The sequence below is a fragment of the Gadus chalcogrammus genome, chromosome 21, assembly GCF_026213295.1.
Source record: "Gadus chalcogrammus isolate NIFS_2021 chromosome 21, NIFS_Gcha_1.0, whole genome shotgun sequence".
Lineage (NCBI taxonomy): Eukaryota > Metazoa > Chordata > Actinopteri > Gadiformes > Gadidae > Gadus > Gadus chalcogrammus.
In genome coordinates, this window is record NC_079432.1 from 14664320 (window position 1) to 14690126 (window position 25807).

At 42.4% G+C, this 25807-nt stretch overlaps 1 protein-coding gene across 1 annotated transcript in view; it reads right to left on the bottom strand.

Moving 5' to 3' along the window:
* Nucleotides 1-7929: 7929 nt before the first annotated feature.
* The window catches only part of LOC130374973 (lipoxygenase homology domain-containing protein 1-like), a 28818-nt gene continuing 10940 nt past the window's right edge, over nucleotides 7930-25807 (bottom strand). The window contains exons 3-17 of the mRNA XM_056581956.1: nucleotides 24920-25161; nucleotides 24662-24774; nucleotides 22497-22611; nucleotides 20961-21041; nucleotides 15512-15696; nucleotides 13918-14016; nucleotides 13683-13831; nucleotides 13409-13532; nucleotides 12871-13121; nucleotides 12613-12748; nucleotides 10387-10550; nucleotides 10165-10251; nucleotides 9827-9962; nucleotides 9164-9318; nucleotides 7930-8094 (exon numbers count right to left, since the gene is read on the bottom strand). Coding sequence (XP_056437931.1) covers nucleotides 7930-8094; nucleotides 9164-9318; nucleotides 9827-9962; nucleotides 10165-10251; nucleotides 10387-10550; nucleotides 12613-12748; nucleotides 12871-13121; nucleotides 13409-13532; nucleotides 13683-13831; nucleotides 13918-14016; nucleotides 15512-15696; nucleotides 20961-21041; nucleotides 22497-22611; nucleotides 24662-24774; nucleotides 24920-25161 — 2202 coding nt within the window. The remainder of the gene's footprint in view (nucleotides 8095-9163; nucleotides 9319-9826; nucleotides 9963-10164; nucleotides 10252-10386; nucleotides 10551-12612; nucleotides 12749-12870; nucleotides 13122-13408; nucleotides 13533-13682; nucleotides 13832-13917; nucleotides 14017-15511; nucleotides 15697-20960; nucleotides 21042-22496; nucleotides 22612-24661; nucleotides 24775-24919; nucleotides 25162-25807) is intronic.

Below are 25807 nucleotides of genomic sequence, written 5' to 3' on the forward strand. Positions count from 1 at the left end.
CATTTCTTACTGCTTCAAAATGATTTGGTTTGCAGAGAAAAATGTACGATAATCTCAATGTCAGATCGCAAAGAGTGATTTCCGAGCCAGGCTGTTCTCAGCAATAATTATTATTTATTTATACCTCATTTCTAATGAGCAAAATAATCTATATTGAATGAAATTGTGAGCACAGGATTCTTTCTAATAAGAAACGATATCTCTTTTAGTACAATTCTTCATTCCACATTCCTGCAGGTACAGAAAACTGGATTGTGAAGGTAAGGGGAACACAACAGAACCTTTACTTCAAAAGACTGCAGACAGCCACGGCCGGGACGGGAAGAGTTGCTTTCCAGACGTAACTGAGCACCTTTGCCTTGTGGTTTGGCTCCAGTTACTGGATGAGAACGAGCTGGCTGGCGGTGGTGGTGTGTTTAGTCGCTATTTGTAATGGGAAGCTGCTGCCTTACCCGCCTAACAACTTAAGCGCAGGCCATTGGAGATGAGGCCAGTGGTAAGCTGGCAACACTGCCTCCAAAGCACTTAGAGCGAAGAGCCATGATGGCCTGGCATTTCTGCCTTCAACGTTTAAGGTGCTTTTAGACCAGACCCGTAAAAAAAAAGAAGATGTGATAAAAGCAGAAGTAATTGTCCCTACAGAACTACTTAAATCAGCCGTGATGCAATTTTCAGAATTTCCAATTATAATGGCACCGTTGAAACAACATATATCCGCAGGAAGGTATATCTTAATGTCTGAAAATGTTTGTACTAAGATCTTACTGTGGTGCAGGTATATTGATGATATATTTCTAATTTGGCTGGGTACTCCTGCTGAACTTTCTGATTTCAAATGTTCTTAAATGACAAAAGTAAGCACCACAGGTTCACTGGGGATTTTCAATGTACTGACATCAGCTTCTTAGACATTTTGATCTCCAACGATGGTCACACATTAAAAACTGACCTATATAAAAAAACAATTGATAAAAATACAATTTTACACGGGAGAAGTTACCACCCGATTAATTTAAAAACAAGCTAGCCGATAAGTCAGTTTAACAGAGTACGACGTATGTAGCTCTGACCAAGATTACGCATCACAGAGTTCCCAGCTGGTGCAGAGCTTCAGAGAAAGGGACTATGAAGAGTACTGGATCCAACCGTGCCTTAGATCGTTTAAAAATGTAAATCAAGATGAATGTCTTTGTAGAAAAAAACTGGCCAGATTGGATACAGACTATCCTGCGTTTCGCAATACTCGCCACTCAGCAGATAATTTGAAGTTATGTGCTCAAACATTGGCTATTGTTTGAGCACAGAACTATTCTGAGTTCTGATCCATCTCTGACAGACGCCTCTTTCAGACAGCCCCCCGTTTTGCCTATAAACGCTCACCCAACGTATCTAATATGATCGTTAGAGCAGACCAGCCACCTGATAAGTCTCTGCAGTTTTTCCCTTCACTACCTGATGGTAATTACAGGTACGCACACTGTGCGCAATGTAATTTCAGATATAAGTGTAACACATATTGCCATCCACACAAAGGGAAGACGTTCAAAATAAAGGGAATTATCACTTGCAACACTAAGAACGTCATCTACCTGATAAAGTGCCCTTGTGGCCTTGCCAATATTGGTAAGACTACGCGATGCACAAAAACACACATTGTGGAACATAGGAGCAATATAAGATTAAATGACCTGAAAAATCCTGTAGCTGACAATTTCAACGCACTAAAGCGTCTAAAACACGACTTGTCCACCTAACGGTATTTTGGAATTGAACATGTCTCCACTCCCAGACGTGGAGGAGATATAGATAACCTGCTCCTTGGAAGGGATGCTTTTTATATGCACATGTTAAACACCATGTCTCCAAAGGGGTTCAATATGTATTTTGACCTTAGACCTTTTCTTTGATTGTTCATGTTTGGTATATAGCCTGCAATTTACACTTCCTTTTCTGCTTATATGAGGAATTTATCAATGTATTTTTTGTTTAAAAGAAATTTCTTGTAAAGCATATACAGTTAAAAAATAAATAAATTGTTATTATTATTAATAATTTTATTAATACCATTAATATTATTAATATCATTAATGTTATGATTATTATTATTAATATTATAAAGATTATTATTTGTTCTTTATTATTAATTATTTTCTATTATTTCTCTTTATATTTTATTATTTATTTATCTTTTCTTGATGTGTCATTGACTCTTATGGTTTTATGCAATGCATGTGAGACAGTACCTTCGGGTGCATGTTTTGCTATTTGTAAAAAAAATTGTTGATTAGACATGTGTCCCCATTTGGGTCATGTGATAAAAGTCATCTCAACCATTGTTTTCAATGCCTGATGAAGATCCCTAGAGATCGAAACGTTGCCTGTTAATAAATCCACTTCTGGAGCATTTAAACAGTGTGCAGACCCTCCTTTTTCTTATATTCAATACTTTTGTCTAGCACCTGTGGATTACCTTTGGATATGCGCACCACCCTCTTTTCAAGATATCTTAATGTCTGCCATGTGGTTTCATTGTGCTGTTACGCTTTGTATAAAGTTGGAAACCAGTAACAAACGTTCAAATCAATTCAACACCTTCCAGTGTTTCATTCTTGTTTGAAGCTTTGGACATCAACCATAGATTTTAGTCATTTGACCATTTGATACAAGCTCCAAAACAGGGTCCAAACCATGACTCCAAATATTATAGCAGCGTCTGTGACATCACCCAATGGTTTAAACACAACCCCTTATGAACCCTTATGAAACCATCCATATTTGGCACATCGAGGGCAGGAACTGAATGGCTTCCTCACAGAACTCTGTGAACAAAAGGAATTTATATTCTATCTACGGGTAACCTTGAATCGTGGACTATTCGAAACCTCTGTAGAAATACATTAAGTAAAATGGGAAGATGATATATGTGTGACAGCGTGACGTTCCATTGTGGGGACCGAGGTGCTACTGAAGCATAGATTGGTTTCCTGAGGGAAAATCCTGTAAATTGTAATTGTTGTTGTTTTTGTGGGTTTGGGTGTTGACCAGTTTTCTCTCTGTAATTTGCTGTGATATGTTTCGCTTTCAAATTTTCTTCTTTCTTTTCGAACGCTGGAAGGAACTCTTTGAGGAACTCCTGATCCCGACTAACACGCCCTCTATGATAGAGGCCGAGCTTGAGGCTGATGGTTCATCGTCAATGTCCCTTGTGGAAGTGACTGAGGTAGTCAAACAACTCCACAGTGGCAAAGCCCCAGGGATTAATCAGATCCAGCCAGAAATGCTGAAAGCTCTGAGTGTTGAGGGGCTGTCTTGGTTGACACGCCTATTCAAAATTGCGTGGGAGTCTGGGACAGTTCCAAAGCAGTGGCACTGGTGGTTCCCCTGTTCAAATAGGGGGACCAGAGAGTGTGTGCCAAATAACAGGGGTATCAAACTACTTAGCCTCCCTGGTAAAGTCTACTCCAAGGTGCTGGAATGGAGGGTTTGGCCGATAGTCTAACCTCAGATTGAAGAGGAACAATGCGGTTTCCGCCTCAGACATGGAACTACAGCTATACACTATCAGCTCTTCCCTCCTGGAGGGGGCCTGGGAGTAGGCCCTTCCGGTCTACATGTGTTTTGTAGATCTGGAGAAGACGTATGACCGGGTCCCCCCGGAGATACTGCGGGAGTTGCCTTAGGGAGCAGGGGTTGAGGGGTCACTCCTCAGGGCCATCCAATCTCTGTACTCCCAAAGCAAGTACTGTGTTCGCGTTCTCGGCAGCAAGTCAGTTCTGTTCCTGGTGGTTGTTGGCCTCCGCCAGGGCTGCGCTTTGTCGCAAATCCTGTTTGTGATATTCATGGACAGGATATCAAAGCGTAGTCGTGTTGGGGAGGGGTTGCAGTTCGGTGGTCTGAACATCTCAGTACTGCTTTTTGAAGATGATGTGGTCTTGATGGCATCATCGGCCTTTGACCCTCAGCACTCACTGGATCGGTTCGCAGCCAACTGTGAAGCTGCTGGGAGGATCAGGACCGCTAAATCTGAGGCCATGACTCTCAGGGGAAAACCAGTGGATTGCCTACTCTGGGTAGGAAATTTGTCCTTAGCCCAAGTGAAGGAGTTCAAGTCCCTCTTGTCTTGTCTTGGAGAACGGGGGCGGTAATGCATTCGCTTTACCGCACCGTTGCAACAAAAAGAGAGCTGCGCGGGAAAGCAAAGCTCTCAATCTACCGGAGCTTTACCTTCCGGCTCAGCTCTCGATCTAACGGTCGTTTTTCGTTCATACCCTCACTATGGTAATGAAGGATGGGTGATGACTGAAAGAACTGGGTTTTCTAGGGAGGGTGAGCTGGCGTCTCCTTTAGGTATAGGGTGAGAAGCTCAGTCATCCTTGTGGAACTCGGATTAGAGCCGCTGATCCTCTAATTAGAAACCACCTCAGTTGAGGTGGTTCGGGCATCTTGTAACTAGCCTAGGGAGGTGTTCGCACTCGTCCAGTGGCGTCACTCTCTGGCAAAGCTGCTTGGCCCCTATTGTTTCTGTAACGTTTTTTTTTTTCTCAAATTCTGTAAAAGTCATACTGTAGCCTATACCGTACGTCGAAAACTCTTGAAATGTATAGGTATGGTTACCAATAACCCCCTCTACCCATAAACCCAAATTTGTGGTATTGCACACAAAGGTGGCACTATTGTAAAAAATCTTGAACCAGCCTTATTTCTCCTTACAAGATTGACCTGGACTAAATATTCTTTAATCACATTAATCTCTAAAATCAGATGCATCTATTTCACCCTGGTCTTCTGCTCTAAAAATGTTTACTTTTCCCACAATTTCATAGAAAAGCCAAACGTCCACAGTCTCAACCCATTTTTCCTATATGACCATTTTGTTATTGTATAACTACCATATGGCTATCATTAGGTGGATACCATTAACAGTGCACATTTTCAGATCTGTACTCTTTTAAGAAAGCCCTTAATTCTCTTGTGAAATGTGTGCTTGGAGTTTTCTTGATGTTGTGGGCTTATCAATCGACATTTTCACCATGTGAATGAGGCTTCATGCAGTTGAGGAATGTCACTGGCTCAACGGGATGATGCCGTGTACTGGTGAGCCTTAGGTTGAGAGTTTGAATCCTGATTAGAGCATTATGAACAAGCTGAACATGACATTCTGTCATTGCCACTCATTTAAGAAACACACGATTGAACAGCACCTGAAATTCATCAGGCAATCAACATTCCGGCTCATTCGTTTCCACGAATCTGACTGCCAAGACACAGTATGGCATTAGAGGAGAACTACTTCATCAACCATTTTTCCTTCATAATTAGCTCTGTCATATTTTATTTCTTCCATTAGTGTTCTTGACTACAAATGTTTAATTTCCCCAGAATTTCAAAGATTTTGCAGGTATATGCTTTGAAGAAAGCCCTTAATTCACTTGTGAAATGTGTGCTTTGAGTTTTCTGGATGTTGTGTGCTTTTAAATATAAATTTTGACCATGTGAATGAGGCTGCAGTTCAGGATTTTAATTGTCTCAATGGGATAATGTCTTGTACATGTGATCCTTAGGTTGAGAGTTCGAATCCCGATTAAAGCATTATGAACAAGCTGAACATGACATTCGGCCATTGCTCTGCAGCTCACCTGAAAGCTGAGGCACAGTATGGCATTAAGTGGAACATCTTCATCAACATCTTTCCTTCATAATTATATGTCATATTTATATATCTTCCATTAGTGTGTTCTTGACTTTTAATTTTGCTCGGACCCCGTTAATCATAATTAATGCGGTTATACTTATGATTGAATTCCACATGTCTTCAAATAGTTAATTATATTGAGATCTTCAGTTAGAAGTTCAGTTTGGGCGTGTCCACCTAGATGTATGACGGATATTTGAGCAACGTTTGCTACAGTCCACTAGGCAGGCTGGTATACTGATCTATCCAGCATACATCTATGTGCACACGCCCACTTGTGATGTAAGATGAGGCAGATCTTCAAAAAGGCTTGTAATGACTAATCACACTCACACCTGGTGGTATAATATGTCACCTTTTAATATTTTTTTCATTGTATGGGGAATTGTTGACCAGTTCTGTAACTATAAGGCATTAAGAGAAAGTATCTAAATCGCATTGACGCATCAAAGCCCCAACACAGATATGTTGGCCGGGCTGGTTGTATCTTTTAGTGATAAAGGAGCCCTCTCCTGTTCACACCATTACAGCCGAACAACACACCACACTAGTGTTAATAACAACATATGCATATGGTACAGCTCTTTGGCTCTGAGTACCCCCCTACGGTATAGCTCTATAGCTCTGAGCACCCCCGTATGGTTCAGCTCTATAGCTCTGAGCACCACTCTATGGTATAGCTCTATAGCTCTGAGCATCACTCTATGGTATAGCTCTATAGCTCTGAGTACCACTCTATGGTATAGCTCTATAGCTCTGAGCACCCCCGTATGGTTCAGCTCTATAGCTCTGAGCACCACTCTATGGTATAGCTCTATAGCTCTGAGCACCACCCTATGGTACAGCTCTATAACGCTGAGCACCACTCTATGGTATAGCTCTATAGCTCTGAGCACCACTCTATGGTATAGCTCTATAGCTCTGAGCACCACTCTATGGTATAGCTCTATAGCTCTGAGAGCCACTCTATGGTATAGCTCTATAGCTCTGAGCACCACTCTATGGTATAGCTCTATAGCTTTGAGAGCCACTCTATGGTATAACTCTATAGCTCTGAGCACCAATCTATGGTATAGCTCTATAGCTCTGAGCACCACTCTATGGTATAGCTCTATAGCTCTGAGCACCACTCTATGGTATAGCTCTATAGCTCTGAGAGCCACTTTGTGGCATAGCTCTACAGCACAAAAATCGTATCAGTGTGGATAGGGCCAAAGTGTGGGACACCAACTCTGAGGAACTCATCTTATTAACGCATGAAAAAACTTCATCATATGTATACATGTACTAATTACTTTATTTATTTTATCAATTGCAACGCTGTCAATTGCAATAAATGTCAAGGTTTCTTCCCACATTATTGTTTATCAAGCGCCTCATAAGTTTTTTAATTGTACTCCAATAATTATCTCTTTCACCTATAAGTGTAAAAAAAAAGGGAGGAACTGTCATGGAAATAATAATCAGAACTATAATATCAAATGATATAAATCTTGTTTATTTAATTAATAGCCAATAGAAAAGGCTGTTGTATACATTGTTGTTTAACCTAGAGATACCTCCCTTCCTCTCTCTAACTAAGAGGTGTTTCGGTAATTGGCCCTTGCATTACCACTGTGGCCAGATAGGCTGATGCTGAGGTCATGCCAATCTACTGAAAGCCTATACAACAGAGTTACTGGACACACATCGCCAAACACACATCGCAACTGCATTATCCATTGTCGTCATTATTGGTATGTCCTACCTTATCTCCTACTAAACGATGGAGGCCTTACATGGTGTGTAACCCCTCAGAACAAAAATACAACAGCCATTCTGTCTGGGGCATAAATCTATGGTACCTAACTTGGAAAGGGAAAAATAGGATTCATCGTGTGTTATAGTCCTGAGGTCATCTGAAGTGACTTAATAAATTACAAATTTTAGATGCAGGTTGAGATTAAACTAATATCTGTCAGTTTGACCTGAATTAGCCATGTATTCTCATAACACAGACGGCAATCTAAGAATATTTTAGAATACCTGTTGGACAGCAATTTTTCTAGAATTCAGAGATTCAAGATTTAATAGACTATAAGTAAAATAAACAGATTTAGAAAATTACATTTCTAGGGTGAATTATTCCTTCAACTCATTTATTAATGATGTTCGTCACACAGTCGCAATATATTTTCAGCTGTGTATTCAAAAGATTTGAATCCCTGTTCCTTCAACTTCGTTCTATAGTTTCATCCTTACCTGTCACAGGGGAATTCAATGGCTTCGGACTCGGGCGTCCCGTCCACCCTGACCAACACCTTGTCCAGGAACCAGCCACAGCCGCCGCCGCGCCCGTCGTGGCCCACCCGCACCCTCCGCACCTGGCCCAGCGACACCGCCTCGATCAGGAACTCATCGTGCTGCAATAAACAAGTGTTTTATCATCTCATGTGCAGTATGATTTGATAACCTAGTACAATATGACTGGCCTGTAACACGGTCATTCTGTAGCACCCACACTGTGGTGGCCCAGCCGCTGAGCAGTGCCCCACAGGGCCACATGGCGGCCACAAAGGCAGGTGTGGGTGTGGTGTTGAATGGGAGGCACTACCCTAAAAGCTGTGTCATAGAGACCCCGCCCCACTCAGGTGTCTCAGCTTACCCTGCAATCAGGAGGCCTTTTAACCCCACCAGAACAAGCTGATGACAGACTGGCTGGAGGAGTGTGTGGAGACCAGAGACACGTTAGGCCAGTATCCTGGTAAGGGGCCTGTGGCCAACCCTCTTGACCAATCCAAACCCTTATAGTGAAATTACGTCTAAGTGTACCGAAGAGCTGTTGTGTGTGTGTAAATTGTGTCATGCTGAACCCAGAGAAAAGGCCTGCAGATGAAGAGGAACCCCAAGCCGAGCTTGGGCGAAGAGGTCAGTGGCAGGGACCACAGACCCACGAAGCTTGGTCTCTCTCTCGCTCTCTCTCTCTGCGCCCCCCCATCCCAGGGAGCCAGACGGGGCACCCTGACGACAACCGCCGACCCGGGGAAGATTTGAGTTGCCTTTTGCCCCTCCCTTTTTCCCCTGCACCTTTTTATAAATAAATGTCTTAAGTTGATTTCACCGCAAACCCTGCTTCTGCCTGTTTCTGTTCCAGTTGGTTATCCCCAGTTGTAGCTCACAGACCAGGCGCCCTGAACAAACACACACACCTCTGTTTATGTATGACAAGGCCGTTCACGTAGTAAAACACGCATCCAGTTATTAATTATAAATTACACAGTAAAAATAGGGTAGTCTGGGTATAAATAAAATGTAGGCATAAATATAAACCTGGATATTAAATATCAATAACATTTGCAGAAATGTAATATTGGTGGATATATTTACAATGAGTGTGCACAATAAAGTAAAAACTAAAATACAATCAATCATCGTTCGTGCAATAATGACTTCCAAGCCATCTCTATACGGTGTATTGTCTCAGTAACTCACGTTGCCTTTCTCAAATTTGTTGACATTGTTTTTGCTCATGTACATGAGCCGCTCCCCTGAGTCGCCGAGGTCCCCGAGCACGTTGAGGAACACGCTGGCGTCCGTGCCGCTGCCGCTGATGTTGCCCGTGCAGATGGTGACGAGGTACTTAATCACTGCAAGGAGGGGGGAGGAGCATCCGACCGCTAGCCCATGTACAACATAAACTATTGATGTTTCCCCATGTAGATATACCAGAGACTGATCCTGGGAAAGATCATTATCCACACATGAAAGACACGGTAGTTCCAGCTTATTGATATACAACCAATGCAGGCCTCTTGTGCTTTCAGTCATTGCTGCAATCTTATCATGCATTGAACCTTTGGCAACAAAAACATTCACCATAATAACAGACAAAGCCTACGTCTTCTGCATATATAGACTTTTATATCTCAGTGCATGATCTTTCAAAGAAGAAAAAAGAAAAAGATATCTGACTATCTTTGAATGCTGAAGACATTCAGATTGTAACAACTATCTTAGTGTGTATACACTATAATCACACCTAATGCCAAGGCCAAAAAAACGCCCTTAATGCATCTAAATCAGTATTGTGGTATTATGATCACTACCGGTGACTCAAGTATGTTTGGACGCAGAGGTCATGAGTTTCCATCTTACAGGGGAGGGGTTCCGGGACCAGAGGCCCAGTAGCCGGGATCTCTCTGATGATCTCGTTATCGTCCTCATTGATGTCCAGCCAGCGGCAGCAATCAAAAGAGTACTTCTCTTTTGTCAAGGTCTTCATTAGAGTAACCTAGAAGGAGTTTTTATAATAATAAGCAACAAAGCTACAAAATGTATTATAATATATTTTTGATATCCGGCAAAAACATCATCAATTTAGTTTTTTTTGAAGCTCAATAAGGGAGCAAATCAAAAGTTAACCAAAGTCCAAAAATTTTTCTATAATTGTCTATCACACATTTTTAATTGACAATTAGAAACTCCTGTCTTACTTTTGCTAGATGCCATCCAGCAAAAGGATGTCTTTTCTCATGCCAAATTCTTAGTTTCTGCAGCCGTCCTATATCTGGCATTTCAATCTTCAGAGTCCCAGGAAGCAAAATAACAAAGGGCAGCAATTAGAAAAACAACGTTGAAGTGTAACCAACATAACACAATGTCGCAGCGCTATAGTCGACTTTAGTTTGGCCTTCAGTCATTCATCTATGCCGTACCGTGAACTTGTCCACCTGTCCCTGTTCAAAACTATCCTCTGTGTTGTTCTCCATTTTCATCTCGTCAGACTTGCCGCGTTCCCCGTAGATCTGCAGAAACACCTGGGCGTCAGTCCCTGCTCCCTTCATATCCGTGGTGAAGATCCACAGGGTCCAGGGGTACTCTGTGAACAGAACCCATCGCCAGCTCAGTCCATTTGGAGTTATTTCAAATGCAAACCTTCAGTCTTCAGAAACTTTCCACAATCCTTGCGAGGCAAATTAATAATTCATATTCAAAGGTTCAGTGGCCGCCCGACCAGACGATGACTCCTGTCTAACAACGTGTGGGCTCACCCCTTTATACGTCTGGGCCAGTGGCGATTTCTCTAAGACTGCAAGGGAAGCTCAGCTTCCCCTAAAATTTCGAACATTAAATATTCAAATATGTATTGTTGTGTTAACATTTAATTGACTACAAATTCGTTAAAATACGTTCATGTCGAAGACGAGTTCGATAAGAATCTTATCCAAGACTGACTCGATTTTGTTAACTTCTCATACATTCCCGTAATGTCAATGCATTAGACCGTAGAAGCCGAGCGTCCATTCACTTCAATGAGACTGCATGGAACAGTTTTTTTCATTGCCTCGAAACTCGACGGTCATTGGATAAATGCCCAGATTTGTCCCGCCCCCGGACGCTCAGCGTCTCTGGGGTGGATGGAGCAGTGGGCTGGCCTGTGCTAGCCTGGACGCTGGGCTTCCGCGTTATGATTGGAGGATCAGTCGAAAGTCTGAATCACTTTTTGATTGACAGCTATTTTGAGATATACACAGTCACTTCACTATCTGAGTTCAGTCCCATCGCGGATTTTGCAAGTAAAGTCTCATGACAAACTGCAACACATTTCTTGGTATTTGCTTGGCGAAATTGCTTCCATTATTAATTTCTTACACTGTGAATAAAACACATTTATTGTATTTCCTTGTTTCAGTTTAACATACTTTCCGCATTTCCTTGTTCCGAGATTAATATCGTTTCGTTAGTTCGTTCATTTATACTGTTGGCTAGGTCGGAGTGAACTAGCCAGCTAGCATTTTCTTGAAAAGGAACGGAGGGCCGAATTGAGGTATAAATAAATTGACAACTATTTTGATGTAGGCCAAAAATGAGCTTCCCCTCTTTAAAAGACCAGCAGCCGCCACTGGTCTGGGCAGAGGGCTGGGGTAGTGGGGGGGACAGGGGAACCCCTGGCCCCAATGGGGGAGGGCCCTCGAACAGCCTGAGATGAAAGTTTTATGTTTGCAATTACTTAATTCTAAGTAATTAATTATGCAAGTAACTATAAATTGGCAGAATAAAATGTTTGAGTGACTGAACTTTGTACGTCATCTTCTTTGGTTTATAGGCACACTTAGGCCCCTTACAGAAGGCGTAAAATTGTTGTTAGATTCCCCAAATCAGCAACTAATCTATAATCTAATATCAGTTGTTTAGATTGTAGGCAGTCAGCGAGGAATCTAGCTTGAATCATAATTGCATTGAATAACATGAATGAATTAGCATTATACCTACAATGTCGCATGTCACATCAAATAAATAAAATACCAAGCAAAGGTTAACACCATGAAGCCCATGACCCTTAGTTTCAGAAACAGACTGGAGCAGCTCTTCATCTCCTGATGTCACTGAGGCTGTGAGGCAAGGTGAGCTCATGGCGGCAATAAAAAGTTATTACCAGCAACCATTTGTAGCACTTTCTACAGAAAGGAGCTTTAATAAACAGGAAAACAATAATGTTTTCTTAAGCGTGATACTCCAAGCAAAACTCATTGACCACAGTAAAGTAATCCTAGACTACAGTATGTTGAAAAAGGAGGGTTGAAATGTGGTGAGATTTCAAACTGTGAAAACAAACACACACACACACACACACACACACACACACACACACACACACACACACACACATACTTAATTCTTAGTATTTTTTTTAAGATGGGTGAGATCCATGGATCCATAGAGGAAGGGGCCAACAGAGACTGCTCTAGGGACTTTGCTACGCCCCAATCTGGACATACACAATGTCAACAATTATAAGAGTTGCGTTGGCCGAAAGCATCAACTAAATAATTGACATGTAATAAATGAATAAGTGAACAATGATATAAATGTAAATAACATGTACATCATTATTTTCGAAAAATGGTCTATACTATGTCAAAAATATTTTAGCAACCTACTTTTCAGTCTTTTCTGTCTGAGAGAAACCATCTCGTAGAGTTCCCTCTCGATCAGTCCGTCAGCCTCGTCCTCGTCCAACCACCGCCCACATGGGAAGGTCTGCTCGATGCCCGTGAACGGACAGTAGATCGTCACCTGGCATAGGACATGAAATGATCTGCCTTAAGTTCTGCTCTTTTGTGGAATGATTATAATCGATCATATTTCTACAACAGATTATGTGAACTCGACTCAACCCATTTGTGTGAGAGTGGTACCTTCTCACAGTACCAGCCGGCCCCCACCGCGCCGTTGTCGTGTCCGATGGACACCCTGCTGAGGGGGCTGATCAGCTCGCAGATCTCCACGTTGAAGATGTCAATAAGGCCCCGCTCGAACAGGCCCCCCTCCAGGAACACCTTCCCGCTGTTCTTCACACCCTTGGTTCCGTGCATGACTATATGGATCTTGGAGTTGGTGCCTGCGCCTCTTATGTCCCCCGTCATCACCTGGATGTTGTACACGATGGCTGTGGAGGCGGAGGTAAATGTTGGTAACAATCACAACATCTTTGTTGAATTGAACTCTTTCTTTAAAAATACAATCTCTGTGTTAGAATCAGAACGGGATTTATTGCCACGTAGGTTTACCTATACAAGAAATCTGTCTTGGAATGATATAAATTCAAAACTAAAAATGTAATAACAAATTTGAAACATAAAATGTTTAAAGTAAGTGTACAGATGTTGCTTGTTTTCAGCTATATATATCTTTCTGCATTTAGTTGCTTCTGACAATACACTGTATTTTGCTCACCCATAGGTTGCGTTGATCCAACCAGTATGTCTCTCTGAATCTTTCCGTCTGCCTCGTCCATGGCGAACCATTGGTTGACTGGGAACTCATAAATCTCTTTGTTCCCCATGTCATCCACTGAGACCTGAACAACAACATGTTCTCAAAAGATACCTTTGGTTTGTATGTTTGTATGTATGTGCTGTATGTATGTCAATGTCAATATATCAATGTGTGTATGTTTGAATGTGCCTCCATACATACTTTACGTATGTATGTACATAACGTACTGTACCTTATCGAGGAACCAGCCAGCGGAGGAGCCCCTGTTGTTGTGACCGATGGTGATTTTTCTCAGTCTCCCAAGGTTTGGAGAATCTATTGTAAACTTGTCCTCTGTTCCACGCTCAAAGTTGTCTTTGTCACTGTTCAAACGTCTCTCCCCTTTGGTGGGATATAGTAAATAGATGACGCCATTTTACAGCAATTTTTCTTATTGCTACAGTGATCACAAATAGGTTTTAGGTCACCTGTGTCCCCGAACTCTCCAAAGATATTGATGAAAACGTCGGCATCGGTCCCACTGCCCTTCATGTCTGCGGTGAACACACTCACTAAGTACTTATTAACTGCAAAACAACAGACCAAAAAAGCATATATTATAACAGTTTGCAGTTATAACATAACTGCAAAAGCATCATTCTGCAATGCAACCTTGAGAATTGTTTGTGGCGTGTGTGTGTGTGTGTGTGTGTGTGTGTGTGTGTGTGTGTGTGTGTGGGTGTGTGTGTGTGTGTGTGTGTGTGGTGTGTGCGTGCGTGCGTGTGGATGTGCATGCACATGCATGTGTGATTTGGTGTCCAAGCATGTTTGTGTCAAGCAACGCGTCAAATGTGTGTTTGAGTGTTGGGTTCTGACCACTTCCTAATCTGATTACCAAGCCGCTAGATACCAGGTCACATGACCCAAGGTACAATGGCAGCGGGAACTCTTACAAGTGGCTTACAAGTGGCTTACAAGGGGATACCACTCAGCACTGTCGCCAACCCTCCTCAGTTTTCAGATCACAAGACAAACCTCCACATACCACAAAAGGCAGTGGCTCTCAACAGGAGGTCGGCCACTAGTTGCTAGGACCTGGGGTAAATTTAAACTTGAAAATGTACTGATTCATCCATTGCAGCTGTTTGTATGATGATCTGCACTGCCATCTTGCAGACCAGAGCCCAGGTCCTTGCCACATCCGTCTTCAACAGCTGGTATAGGGGAGCCAAGGGGAGATACTACACTACCAATCCTAGGAAAGAAGCAAGCTGGGACAGGGACTGGGTGTCAGGCTGGGACAGGATGGCATCAACGTAAGGCTTGATGGGAGTGATGACTGGAGTAAAATGTGATACCCAGAAACTCTATATTCTCTCTAACTCTATGACCCTGAACAGACATTTCTTAACATTCAGAGTGACATGCTGCATGAAACTCTGATCACATGCTCCAGGCATGCGTCTTGTTAGGCTCCATGGCTCCTAGTGTTCAGATTGCCATGCCAGAGATACCAGCCAGGATAGTGACAGGATCTTTTGGTAGCAGCTGATCACAGCACGTCCAGAGCAGGACAGCGTTAGCCCCCCTCGTTTTATCATATGTGCCCCTGCAACTGTAATGTTTTAAACTGTAGACAACATCCAACTCTGCCGGGCCACCGAAGGGCAAGTGAACTTCTCTGAGTTGCCTTCCCCAAAACCAAAATATATCATTCAAACGACTTGACCTAACCCATGCCAGGGGCAACGGGAACAGGTAAGAATCACTTGGTGGGGATAGATATCTGCCTTCATCATTTGCCACATATTGTGTCACACAAACTCAAACAGAGGGTAAGGTTAACGCACTTTACTTTGTGAACTATTTTAACAACGACAGGCAGTGCTGAAGCTGTAAAACAGAACACAGCAGGCACGTCCATGTTATCCCAACAGTGTCTTTAAACAATTCAAATATTCGCTAAATCAGACATAAAACTCCCAAAATGGCTGCGGGCATTGTGATGTGACGTTGTGTACAAGCCCTCATATGTTTCACAGTCCCCACACTAGGGGTGATTGGTGCAACTAAATGACCTACACTTGGGGACGTCCATGGGGTTGAGGCTGCCCAGCAGGTCCCTGACGAACAGGCTGTCTGCCTCCTCCTGACTCAGCCAGTTGTTGCAGGGGAAGTAGTATCGCAGGTGGGGCCTGTTGACGTCTGTCACCACCACCCTGTCCAGGAACCACCCGGCGTTCATCCCCGTATTGTCATGCTCGATCCTGGGGGGTATCAGTGGGGGGAGGGGGGAGATTCAGTAATATTGCATACAATTCTGCTTTATTATGTATCCATTTACCACAAAAAAATACCATTTACAATGTACAAAGTTTCGAAATGGGCTGGCCTAATATTCTGCTTTTTAATGAAAGAAAATAAAAAATCCTTATCAGTTGGGTAATCATATAAGCCCGTTGAAATATGTGCGGCTTGGAATGCTATCAGGAACAGAGAATGTACACCAATGTCGCTGTAATTGCCTGAGACAACATTTAAAAAAACGTCCCAGTGTTAAAAATACGGCTACTTCTTTATATCATACACTGATCTCCCCTTTTCTTGACATGTATGTGATCAGTTCCACAAGAAGAGCCCTTGCCTTCTTGTGGAACTGCCTTGCATTCAAGGCATAAGTTCCATGGGTAAAATCCCACAAGGTACCAAATATTGTCTCGGATACAATATATTTGTATTGTTTCACCATATCAGTTAGGGATATTGCCTTTATTGTTATGTCAGGGCCCAAAACTAACATTTTCCCTTTTTCATTTGGTGGCATCCTTAAAAGTAGCTCCCCTGTTTGTGCCGCTTTGACGCAGTATTGGAATTTCCTTTGTCACATACCGTCCATCCATTTTTATACTGCCATTGCCTCGACATCTCTTTCCTTACAAACCAACTCTTACGCTTCTCATCTTCCTTTATCAAAGATCGCTACCTAAACATAATAACAGGCTGATAGTGAGGTAATATACTGTAATCTGTCATCCACAATAGTTTGAGGTGTTTTTTGGTCGCTTGCTCTTGTCTTGAATAGAACTAGTGCCGCAGTGCAATTACAATGAAGCTTTGCAGTTTACAAATGAGTCTTAGCAGGAACTTTTTTCCAACAATAGCACTCACACCAGGGAGAACACCAAGTTGTCAACTATGTCGTTGTCGGGACAACCTTGTTTTGAAGTTACATGGTGCCGCTTTTGGGCTGTTGGCTGGAATATGCTGGTCTACGTTGGAGCTATTTCCAGCATTCTGGTTCAAGAAATTGTATCAAACAAAATCCACGCCATGACTTGACGAGTAAATAACCTAAATTGACCTCCTTGTTTAATTGGTCCATCGCTAGCGAGTATGATAGAAAACAAACAGATGCATTTCCTAGCTCTAATGTTTGATTTGAGCTGTGCGATTTCCTGGTGGTGGAACAAGACCACGCCTACAGTGATCGAGGAGGAAAGATGCCTCCAAGCCCAACTTTACCCCTCCTGTAGGTAGACACACTTTGATAACACTTTACAATAAGGTGCTTTAATAAATAGCAAACTAGTCATTACCTAACCCTTTGTTAATATTTGTTAATTGTTACTAAAATATCTACCGTAATTTTCGGACTATAAGCCGCGCCTTTTTCCCCATTTTTCGAGTCTGCGGCTTATAAACGGTGCGGCTAATCTGGATTTTTACAGCTAACTGTCACTAGGGGACTTCCTAAATCAATGGATTTTACAGGTTACAGACGAGTCCACCGACTTTAACTCTATGGGCTCTATGACCGGTCCGCGCCCCGCCACCAGTGGCGGGCTCCAGCAGGAAACGCTGGAGACAAAGCCTCAAGTAGCGCGCAAAAGTAAAAGTGGAACCTTGAGTGGTAGGCTACGAAAGACAGAACGAGAACGAGAGCAAGACAAATATACGAAAGCGAAACAGTTTGTGGAACGGAAGTTTTCATGCACAAACCCTCATTATGGAAAACAAACGTAGAATTGCATATGATGCAGCTTTTAAGTTAAAGGCAGTCAATCTGGCTGTAAAAGAAGGAAATAGAGCTGCTGCACGTGGCCTTGGCATCAATGAGTCAATGGTGAGACGTTGGAAACGCCAGCGGGAAGAACTGTCTCAATGCAAGAAGTCAAAAAAAGCTTTCAGAGGTAATAAAAGTAGATGGCCCGAACTTGAAGACTTTCTTGAAGATTGGGTGAACACACAGAGAGCAGACGGCCGAGGTGTTTCCACCGTGCAGATCCGACTGAAGGCTAAAACAGTCGCCACCGAAATGAAAATTGAAAATTTCAGAGGTGGCCCATCCTGGTGGTTCCGATTTATGAGACGAAAGGGACTGTCCATCAGGGCGCGGACGACTGTGTGTCAGCAACTCCCTCCCGACTACAAGGAAAAAATAACAAACTTCGGCGAATTCACACAAAGAAAGATAGAGGAATATTCCATCGGACCGGACCAGATCATAAATATGGATGAAGTGCCTTTGACGTTTGACCTGCCTCTCACTAGGACTGTTAACAAGAAAGGTGAATCGTCCATCACGTTGAGAACCACTGGCCACGAGAGAACGAATTTCACTTGTGTTCTTGGCTGCACAGCATCTGGATTAAAGCTTCCGCCAATGGTGATTTTTAAGCGGATTACAATGCCGAAAGAAAAGATCCCGAACGGCATCTCCTTTAAAGTCAACAAGAAAGGGTGGATGATGGAAAGCGTGATGAAGGAGTGGCTGAATGAGTGCTACGTCAAGCGCCCTGGAGGATTCTTTCGCCATTAAAAAGCTTTGCTCGTTTTGGACAGCATGAGGGCCCATATAACGGATAATGTGAAAGCAGCCATCAAGAGCACAAACTCGATTCCAGCTGTGATTCCTGGGGGCACAATGAAGCATCTGCAGCCACTCGACATCAGTGTCAATCGTGCGTTCAAAGTGGCACTACGCGTTCAGTGGGAGGCGTGGATGACTAGCGGCGATAAATCATTCACCAAAACTGGTCGCATGCGAAAAGCAACTTTCGCTCAAGTTTGCGAGTGGGTCCTGATGGCGTGGAGGAGTGTCAAAACATCCACGATCATTAACGGGTTCCGAAAGGCTGGACTACTGCGTGATGAAGAGGAGGACGCCGCCACAGCTGAGGCCCTTCAGAGGCTATTCGATTCCGACAGTGACGAAGAGGAGTTCGTTGGTTTTGACAGCGACAACGAAGGAGAGAGGAGAGTGGCTGACGAAGCCACCCTGAGCCTGTTCGTTTCCGACACTGAAGATGAGGACTTTGGTGGTTTTAGTACGCAGGAAGAAGACGGAGATGAGGATTAATGACTTGACTTTTCTGGTTACAGCCGTGTTCTGGTAGGCTGATTACCGTATATTTTAAGCAGCCTCGTTGTTGCAACTTTAGGCTTACGCGCTTACTGTCGTGTTACAGGCACTTTATTTTGCACTTTTAAAAAAACACATTTAATTTAGCCATTGATATTGCCGTAACGTAAGCTTTGTTTTTGTTATGTTATTATTACTGTAGGCTACAACGTAGATAAACGTTCAAAGATGTTCACACTTTTTCAAGGTTTTTCCAAAATAGCCAATGTTAATAAATGTTTGACGCTATTACGGTAACTAATTTTGCTGGGGAACCCCTATGCACTACCTCAAGGACCATTGATTGAAAACCACTGCTGTGTAGATCACTGCCGGTATGTGCGCTTGGAGCGCACCGTTTAAGTTTGAAAGTTGAAATGTTTGTGTGTCTGATACGCTATGTGATACAGTACTGTTTACACAGCACAGTACCGTATATGTTCTGTAGCTACTATTGCACTAAATGGTAACACTTGAATACGTTATGCAAATATGCAACTTGTTTGTTGAAATGTTAATAAATGGGAGCTTCCTCAAGCAGCCATCTCTTTCCCGACAATCCCCTCTGTGCACGAAACCTTGCATATTGTAATTAAATATTAAAACACCCGCGGCTTATAGTCCAGTGCGGCTTATTTATGTACACATCATTCAATTTAGCTGCTGCGGCTTATACTCAGGTGCGCCTTATAGTGCGGAAAATACGGTATTTGGCACAAGTTAATAGTTTTTTCATCATTAGTAACAATTAACAAATATTAACAAAGGGTTAGGTAATGACTAGTTTGCTATTTATTATGGCACCTTATTATAAAGTGTTACCCATGTGTTGATAAGGTTTATTGGACTACGTTACCAATAAGGCTTAGCGCCAGTTAGAGGCGGGATATAGCCTACGTGAGAGAGCTATGAGTGTGTGCATGTGTTGGACCGTAATGCAATAAAGACTGCTAGGAACTAAACATGCTGCTGCGCCCGGTTTGTCATATATAAGGAACAAACATAACAACCCACACTTTTATTATTCTGTACATTAATAATACCATTTTATTCTCCCGCCTCATTCTCCGTAATTATGTCCTACAATTTTGAGGCGTCATTACCAAACCACTACCAAAAATTCGGCCTTATCAGTGCAGCTACTTTTCTCGAGTAAATACTGAATTTGTTTAGCATAAAAAAAAGACTCAAATCAACCACTCTAAAAGTGAACACCTTGGAAGTGTCAAAATGAATCCACATATGGAAAATGAAGGTAAGCAGATTCCCACAATTTTTTAAGGCTAGCCCCCGGCCTGTTTGCCAAATCTTGGTGATGCAAATACTGTAGTTTGGCAAAAGTCTGTACCCCATAACCATGACCAGTGCAAACAGCATCAGCGGTGAAATGAATGTATTTTGGGACATGCGTCAGAGCTTAGTCTGTTCTGTGCCAACCAGCTAAGACACTCAAGATCCATCCATCCCAACTTTGAAGACGGTCAGCTTTCGCATGAAGATGTCTGTTATAAAGATGCTCTTTATTTCTCTCAGCTGAGCGCCAGACTGGGAGGAGCCTACTTTTCCTCAAACATGTTCAAATATGTTAATCCTCCATGCTGACATTTCAGCAAAGCTCAGCACTAAAACCGCTTAATAATCTGCTTGTGTAACCCCCATCAAACTAATGTAATATCATTTTTTTCCGAGCAATAATTAATTGATTTACTTTTCTGGCAGATTCAGTGAGCTAAATTATAATGTCCCACACCAGATGTGGTTAAACTATTAATGTTAATTCCATATAATTCCATCAAATTCCCCATGGGCAGACAATGCAGCTAGACTATTTAGATATACAAATACAGATGCTTTACTGGAACACTGGGACGACTGTACAAAGACAATTACTTTTTTAAACTGAAAAACCTAAACTTTTATTCATTTGATTCTTGGGATCCACCATCTGTGGATCCCTTCTGTACACTCGTTGCACTTGCCATTTTTAGTTACTTTGATCGAATGCTCTAATATTCTGAGCCTCACTTGTAAGTGGCTTTGGATCCATGACTGCAAGTGAATGTAAACCAACAGGATGTATGTAATTTAAGGAAATGTAACAAGGAAGATGTTATCTTCATGGTGCGGTACCTCAGCTTTTTCAAAGGTCCCACGTTGTGTGTTTTGATGTGGAAAACATCTGTTTTATTCTTCTCGAAGGCTGTCCGACTTCTGTAATTTTATGGCAAGACAAAATAAGCATTAATAAACAAAGAAAGGGTGTTGTTCATTGATGAGGTGTATGACAGGTTGCAGGTTTGTTTGTGTGTCTGTTTCTTTGCTTGCATGTGTGTGCGAGGGGTAAAACACGAGAAGGACTTTATACCATTGATGGTGGGCTGGGGTCTTCCATGGGGGTTTGAATTGATGATAGTCCTCTTCTGCTTACCATAGTGGACCAGACTACCTCTCTTAACCATTCAACAGCTGCCCTTGTGCCTCAGCCCTATCTACCTATCTATCCAAGGAGGATGAACACAGTCTAGCACACATAATCCAACAAATGCTGCCCCCATTATCTGAAATGTGTTCACTTTGTTAAAAAGGATAAAAGGACACTGATCGAAACAGAAAAAAAAAACACAATCAAACTTAAAAGGAGGCGCAAAATCCATCACTTACCTGTATAATTGTGTACAAATAAATGAATAAGACAACTACACAATACAGGTAGGACCATGTATACGATGGAGTAAGGTGAAACTCCTTCTATCCACTGTTTTGTTTTCTATACTGTGTGCAGTATAGAGCCTTATAAATCCAATTTTTATGTTGGATATCTAGACAACAACCACCACACCCTGTATACTGAATGCATGATATGTGGCTGATTGAAGGATCACTGAAACCAGTCTAGTAATGGATAACATTCCTTCTAGTCTAGAGTAACAATGGAGAATAAATATGCAATGTACATATTACAGGTAACTGTATCCCCATTCTATGTTGGCAGAGATGAGCCAGCGAGTTACCTAATCCGCCGATAGAATTTCCTGAGGCTTATCTGATTATTGAAAACCTTTGGCATCGTGGTCTTCCTTCATTTGCCTTGAAATGGAAAAGAAGACCATCCATGTCACATTGTTCCCCTTACTCCAGATATTCTATGTCCTAATGTTGCTACTGTATGGAGAACAGATTCCTGCAACTCATCCATCCAAGTTGTATTTATCACTGCAATTTCCTTTTCTATTGACTAGGGATGAGTTGAAGTTTTATAAAAGGTAATTCTCATTGTTTCATATCGTTTATAAGTTAAATAATTTTTTCTCAGCAGGAATTATCTCATACAGTGCCATTTGCATTTTAAATACCAAAAAACAATTAAGAAAATCATAGGCATCCTTTAGCAGACGAATAAGGAAATACCTCTTTTCTGTGCTGAAGAAATGAGAGGAATAGAAAGGTTCATGGTTACTGATTGACATGAGAAGAATAGTTATGTTGGCTACGGATGTTACAGGCTGTAGTTCGTCAGACCTTTTTACATAAACTAGCATAGGGTTATCACACTAATCTTTGGTCTTAAAACCAACATTAACAGTTGAAATAATTAACATAGATAAAACAAGAACAGCAGTAATTTTACATAGATATTTTTAGAAACACTACAATGTGTGAACTCACTTGCTGGCCAGGTGGACCTTGGGACTGACTCCAAAGTCTCCAAAAAGGGTAACAAAAACATTGGCATCTGTACCTGCTCCTTTCACATCCCCAGTGACGGTGACCACCTCATACACTGGAACACAAATACATTCATGGAAAAGGTTGTTTAAATAAAAACATATAAAAAGAGACAGGGAGAGATAACACAAGCAGCATTCAACCAGGGAAGAAGGTAATAGCCTTACATCACTTATTGTTCCCAAACAGCACTACAACAACCTATAACCACAACCTATAACTTAAAATAGACGTGTTGATAAAATGTGTTCGAATGTTTAATGACTTTGTATTTGCATTGGAAATGCGTAGGAATTCTTCAACCATTCATTTGAAACAAAAGCCAAAGCATATGTACTGAAGTAGCTAAATGGATGTGTTTTCATGTGTTCAATAGATCCACGTGCTTTATCATGCCCACCATCTGACAACATAGGCTGGATGAGTCGCATAACCACTGGGTATCCCGTGCAACACAATACCCTCACCTGTGTGCTGCTGGTAAGAGATGTGTGTGTGTGTGTCTGTGTGATGTAATGTATACAAGATTTAACACTGAACCCAGCACGGGAGTCAGGTTATGTAACACCCAGATAACATCCTGCGTAAAGCGTGGAAAATACAGAATGATGTGTTTTCAAAGAAAGATATAATAGAGAAAATGGAGTTAAGATCATCGTATTTGAAAAGATAAACGCACTAGAGAGATGGTGTTTATGTCAATATTCAAGCGATGAAAATTGGTGAAGGTGTTAATATTTTAATTTCTGAAATGTCTGAAAAGGGATAAGTCAGCAGGAATTTGTAGTAAGCAGTAAAACATATATCCTTTTTAAGATATATATTTTTGAAGTATCAACAACGAAGAAAGGCAATAGTCGAACTCAATGAACAACATAAACTGCGCTGGCAAAAATGTATAAGCCTGGTTCAGTTTTCCTAGAGTTACGAGTGAAACAGACAGGAAACAAGCATAGTGCAGGTTGTCAGCTTGAAAATAGCCCATTTAAACATAACTGAATTTATGTGACTGAAAATGTCGTTCTGTCAGGGGTGTCAGCCTGTAATTGGGCCCACAAACACATCTTAGCAAAGTGAGACACACTAGCGGTTGATGAATGACCAATGATCTAAGGGAAAGTAAGAAAGAGAAGAACAGGCAAGACACCTGATAAAGAGCAATCTGAGAGAATTAGATCAGTCAGAGACACAGAAACCAAGTTATCAGGGTAAGGACTGAAAATAACTGATTAAAGTGGAAAAGGAGACACCTGATAAAATTAGATAGAAGGCTGCCTGGCAGAGAGTGTTTTTCTAGACCTCTCCATCCTTCATTCTAGATAAACTGAATCCAGAGTGGAGGACACAGTGCACATTACACAGCAGACTTCGCAAACAGGCCCTACTAGACACAACAAACAGGTATAGGCCATATTCTCCATCTGCTTCCCCTTTACCATGCCTCTATAATGCAAGATACAGACGTGGTCATTTGAGCTCAATGTATTTGATATAGGCTACTGGTCATTTGTGTAATCTACTTGCTACAATCTTGTTTTGCAAATGAATTGTCTTTATTGAACCTTAATAGATTTCAGTAGTGGTATTATGCTTATCTAGTCCCAACGTAACGATAGAGATAACCAGTGTGTGTACTATAGAGGGAAACAAACTGACCAACAGGAAGCAAGGTGGTTCGTGAATAGAAAAAGGATCTAGCCTAATGTCTAATCTAATCTCTTTAGTGTGTATAGTCTGTGTTTTGTTGTACTCAATCCTCTATCAATTCTGGTTCATAGTCTATCATGGTGTCTGTTCTAGATTCAAGACTTGTGTCTAGTCTATTATAGTATCTAGTCACTGCTGTATGTTCTAGTCAGTTTCCTGCCATGGTCTGTTGTGCTCCTCTGGCTGGCCGCCCTGCATCTGCTGCTCTCTGGGACCTCACCCAACACCCGTCTGGCCAGATTCTCTGTGGTGCTCCATCCATGTGGAACACAGCTGAGCTTTACCAGCCTGGTACAGGGAGGCTTTCCCATGGCTGGACCAGTCCTGTTTGAGTCCAGAGACTGGCTGATACCATCAGATGTATTAGTATTATAGTACTTTCAGATAAGGCTTCCTACCTTTCTTCTTATAGTAGTCATCCTCGTATCCGTCAGAGGAGTCGGTGTGGTAGCTGAGCAGCTCGTTCTGGTAGATCTCGGCGTAGTCCAGCTGTTTGGATTTCTTCTTCTTTCTTTTTGTCATCGTCGTCCTTTGGCTTTTTCTTCTTCTTTTTCTTGGAGTCCTCCTCCTGCTCCGACAGGTCTTCCTCGTCCTCGTCTTCTGCAGACTTCTTCTTTTTCTTCTTCTTTTTCTTGGAGTCCTCCTCCTGCTCCGACAGGTCCTCCTCGTCATCCTCGTCTTCTGCAGACTTCTTCTTCTTCTTCTTCTTATCCTTGGATCCCATCTCGTCCTCCTTCTCGGGATCCGCAGACTTCTTCTTCTTGGTCCTCTTCCTCTCCTCCTTTGCTCCTCCGTCAGTCACTTTTTCCGGCGGGGACTTCCCTGAGCTCCTCTTGTTCGCCCTGCCAGTGTTGACATTGTTGTTGTTCTGCTCGTGGCCCTCATCCTCCTGCTCCTCCTTGGTCACGACACCGCCCTCAACGCCTCCATCTGAGGATCTCTTATTCTCCTTCTTCTTCTCCTTCACCTTCTCCTGCTCTTTCTTCTTGCTCTTCCTCTGCTCCTCTTGGGGCGGGGAAGGGTTCTCCCTCTGCACAGCTCTCCCTGCTCCTGTGTTTCCTGCTGCCACTCCTCTCTCGCTCTGGAGCATTCTTCCTCCTCTCCTCAGCTTTGGCTCACTTTCCTCCACCTCGTCATCCACATCTTTAGTTTCTTTGGAACCTGTGGATTTTTTCGCTTTGGTTGGCATCTTTTATTCATCCACTTACCCGGCTTTTAGTTTCGTCAAGTGCCGCCTGGAGTTTCTAACGCTGTAAGACAATTCATTTGACCTGCGAATGTGAGAAGGTGCCAGGACTCTGGGTTTCGGATCTGTGTGTCTATTTGTGTGTGTGTCTGTATATCTGTGTGTGTTTGTGTGTGTGTGTGTGTGTGTGTGTGTGTGTGTGTGTGTGTGTGTGTGTGTGTGTGTGTGTGTGGTGTGTGTGTGTGTGTGTGTGTGTGTGTGTGTGTTTGCGTCTTGATAGACACAGTCCCAGGCTTAGGGCCACAGAGGACTTATGGCGGCCTCGGGATCTCCTTCACTGGGCAGTGCGGCCACACGA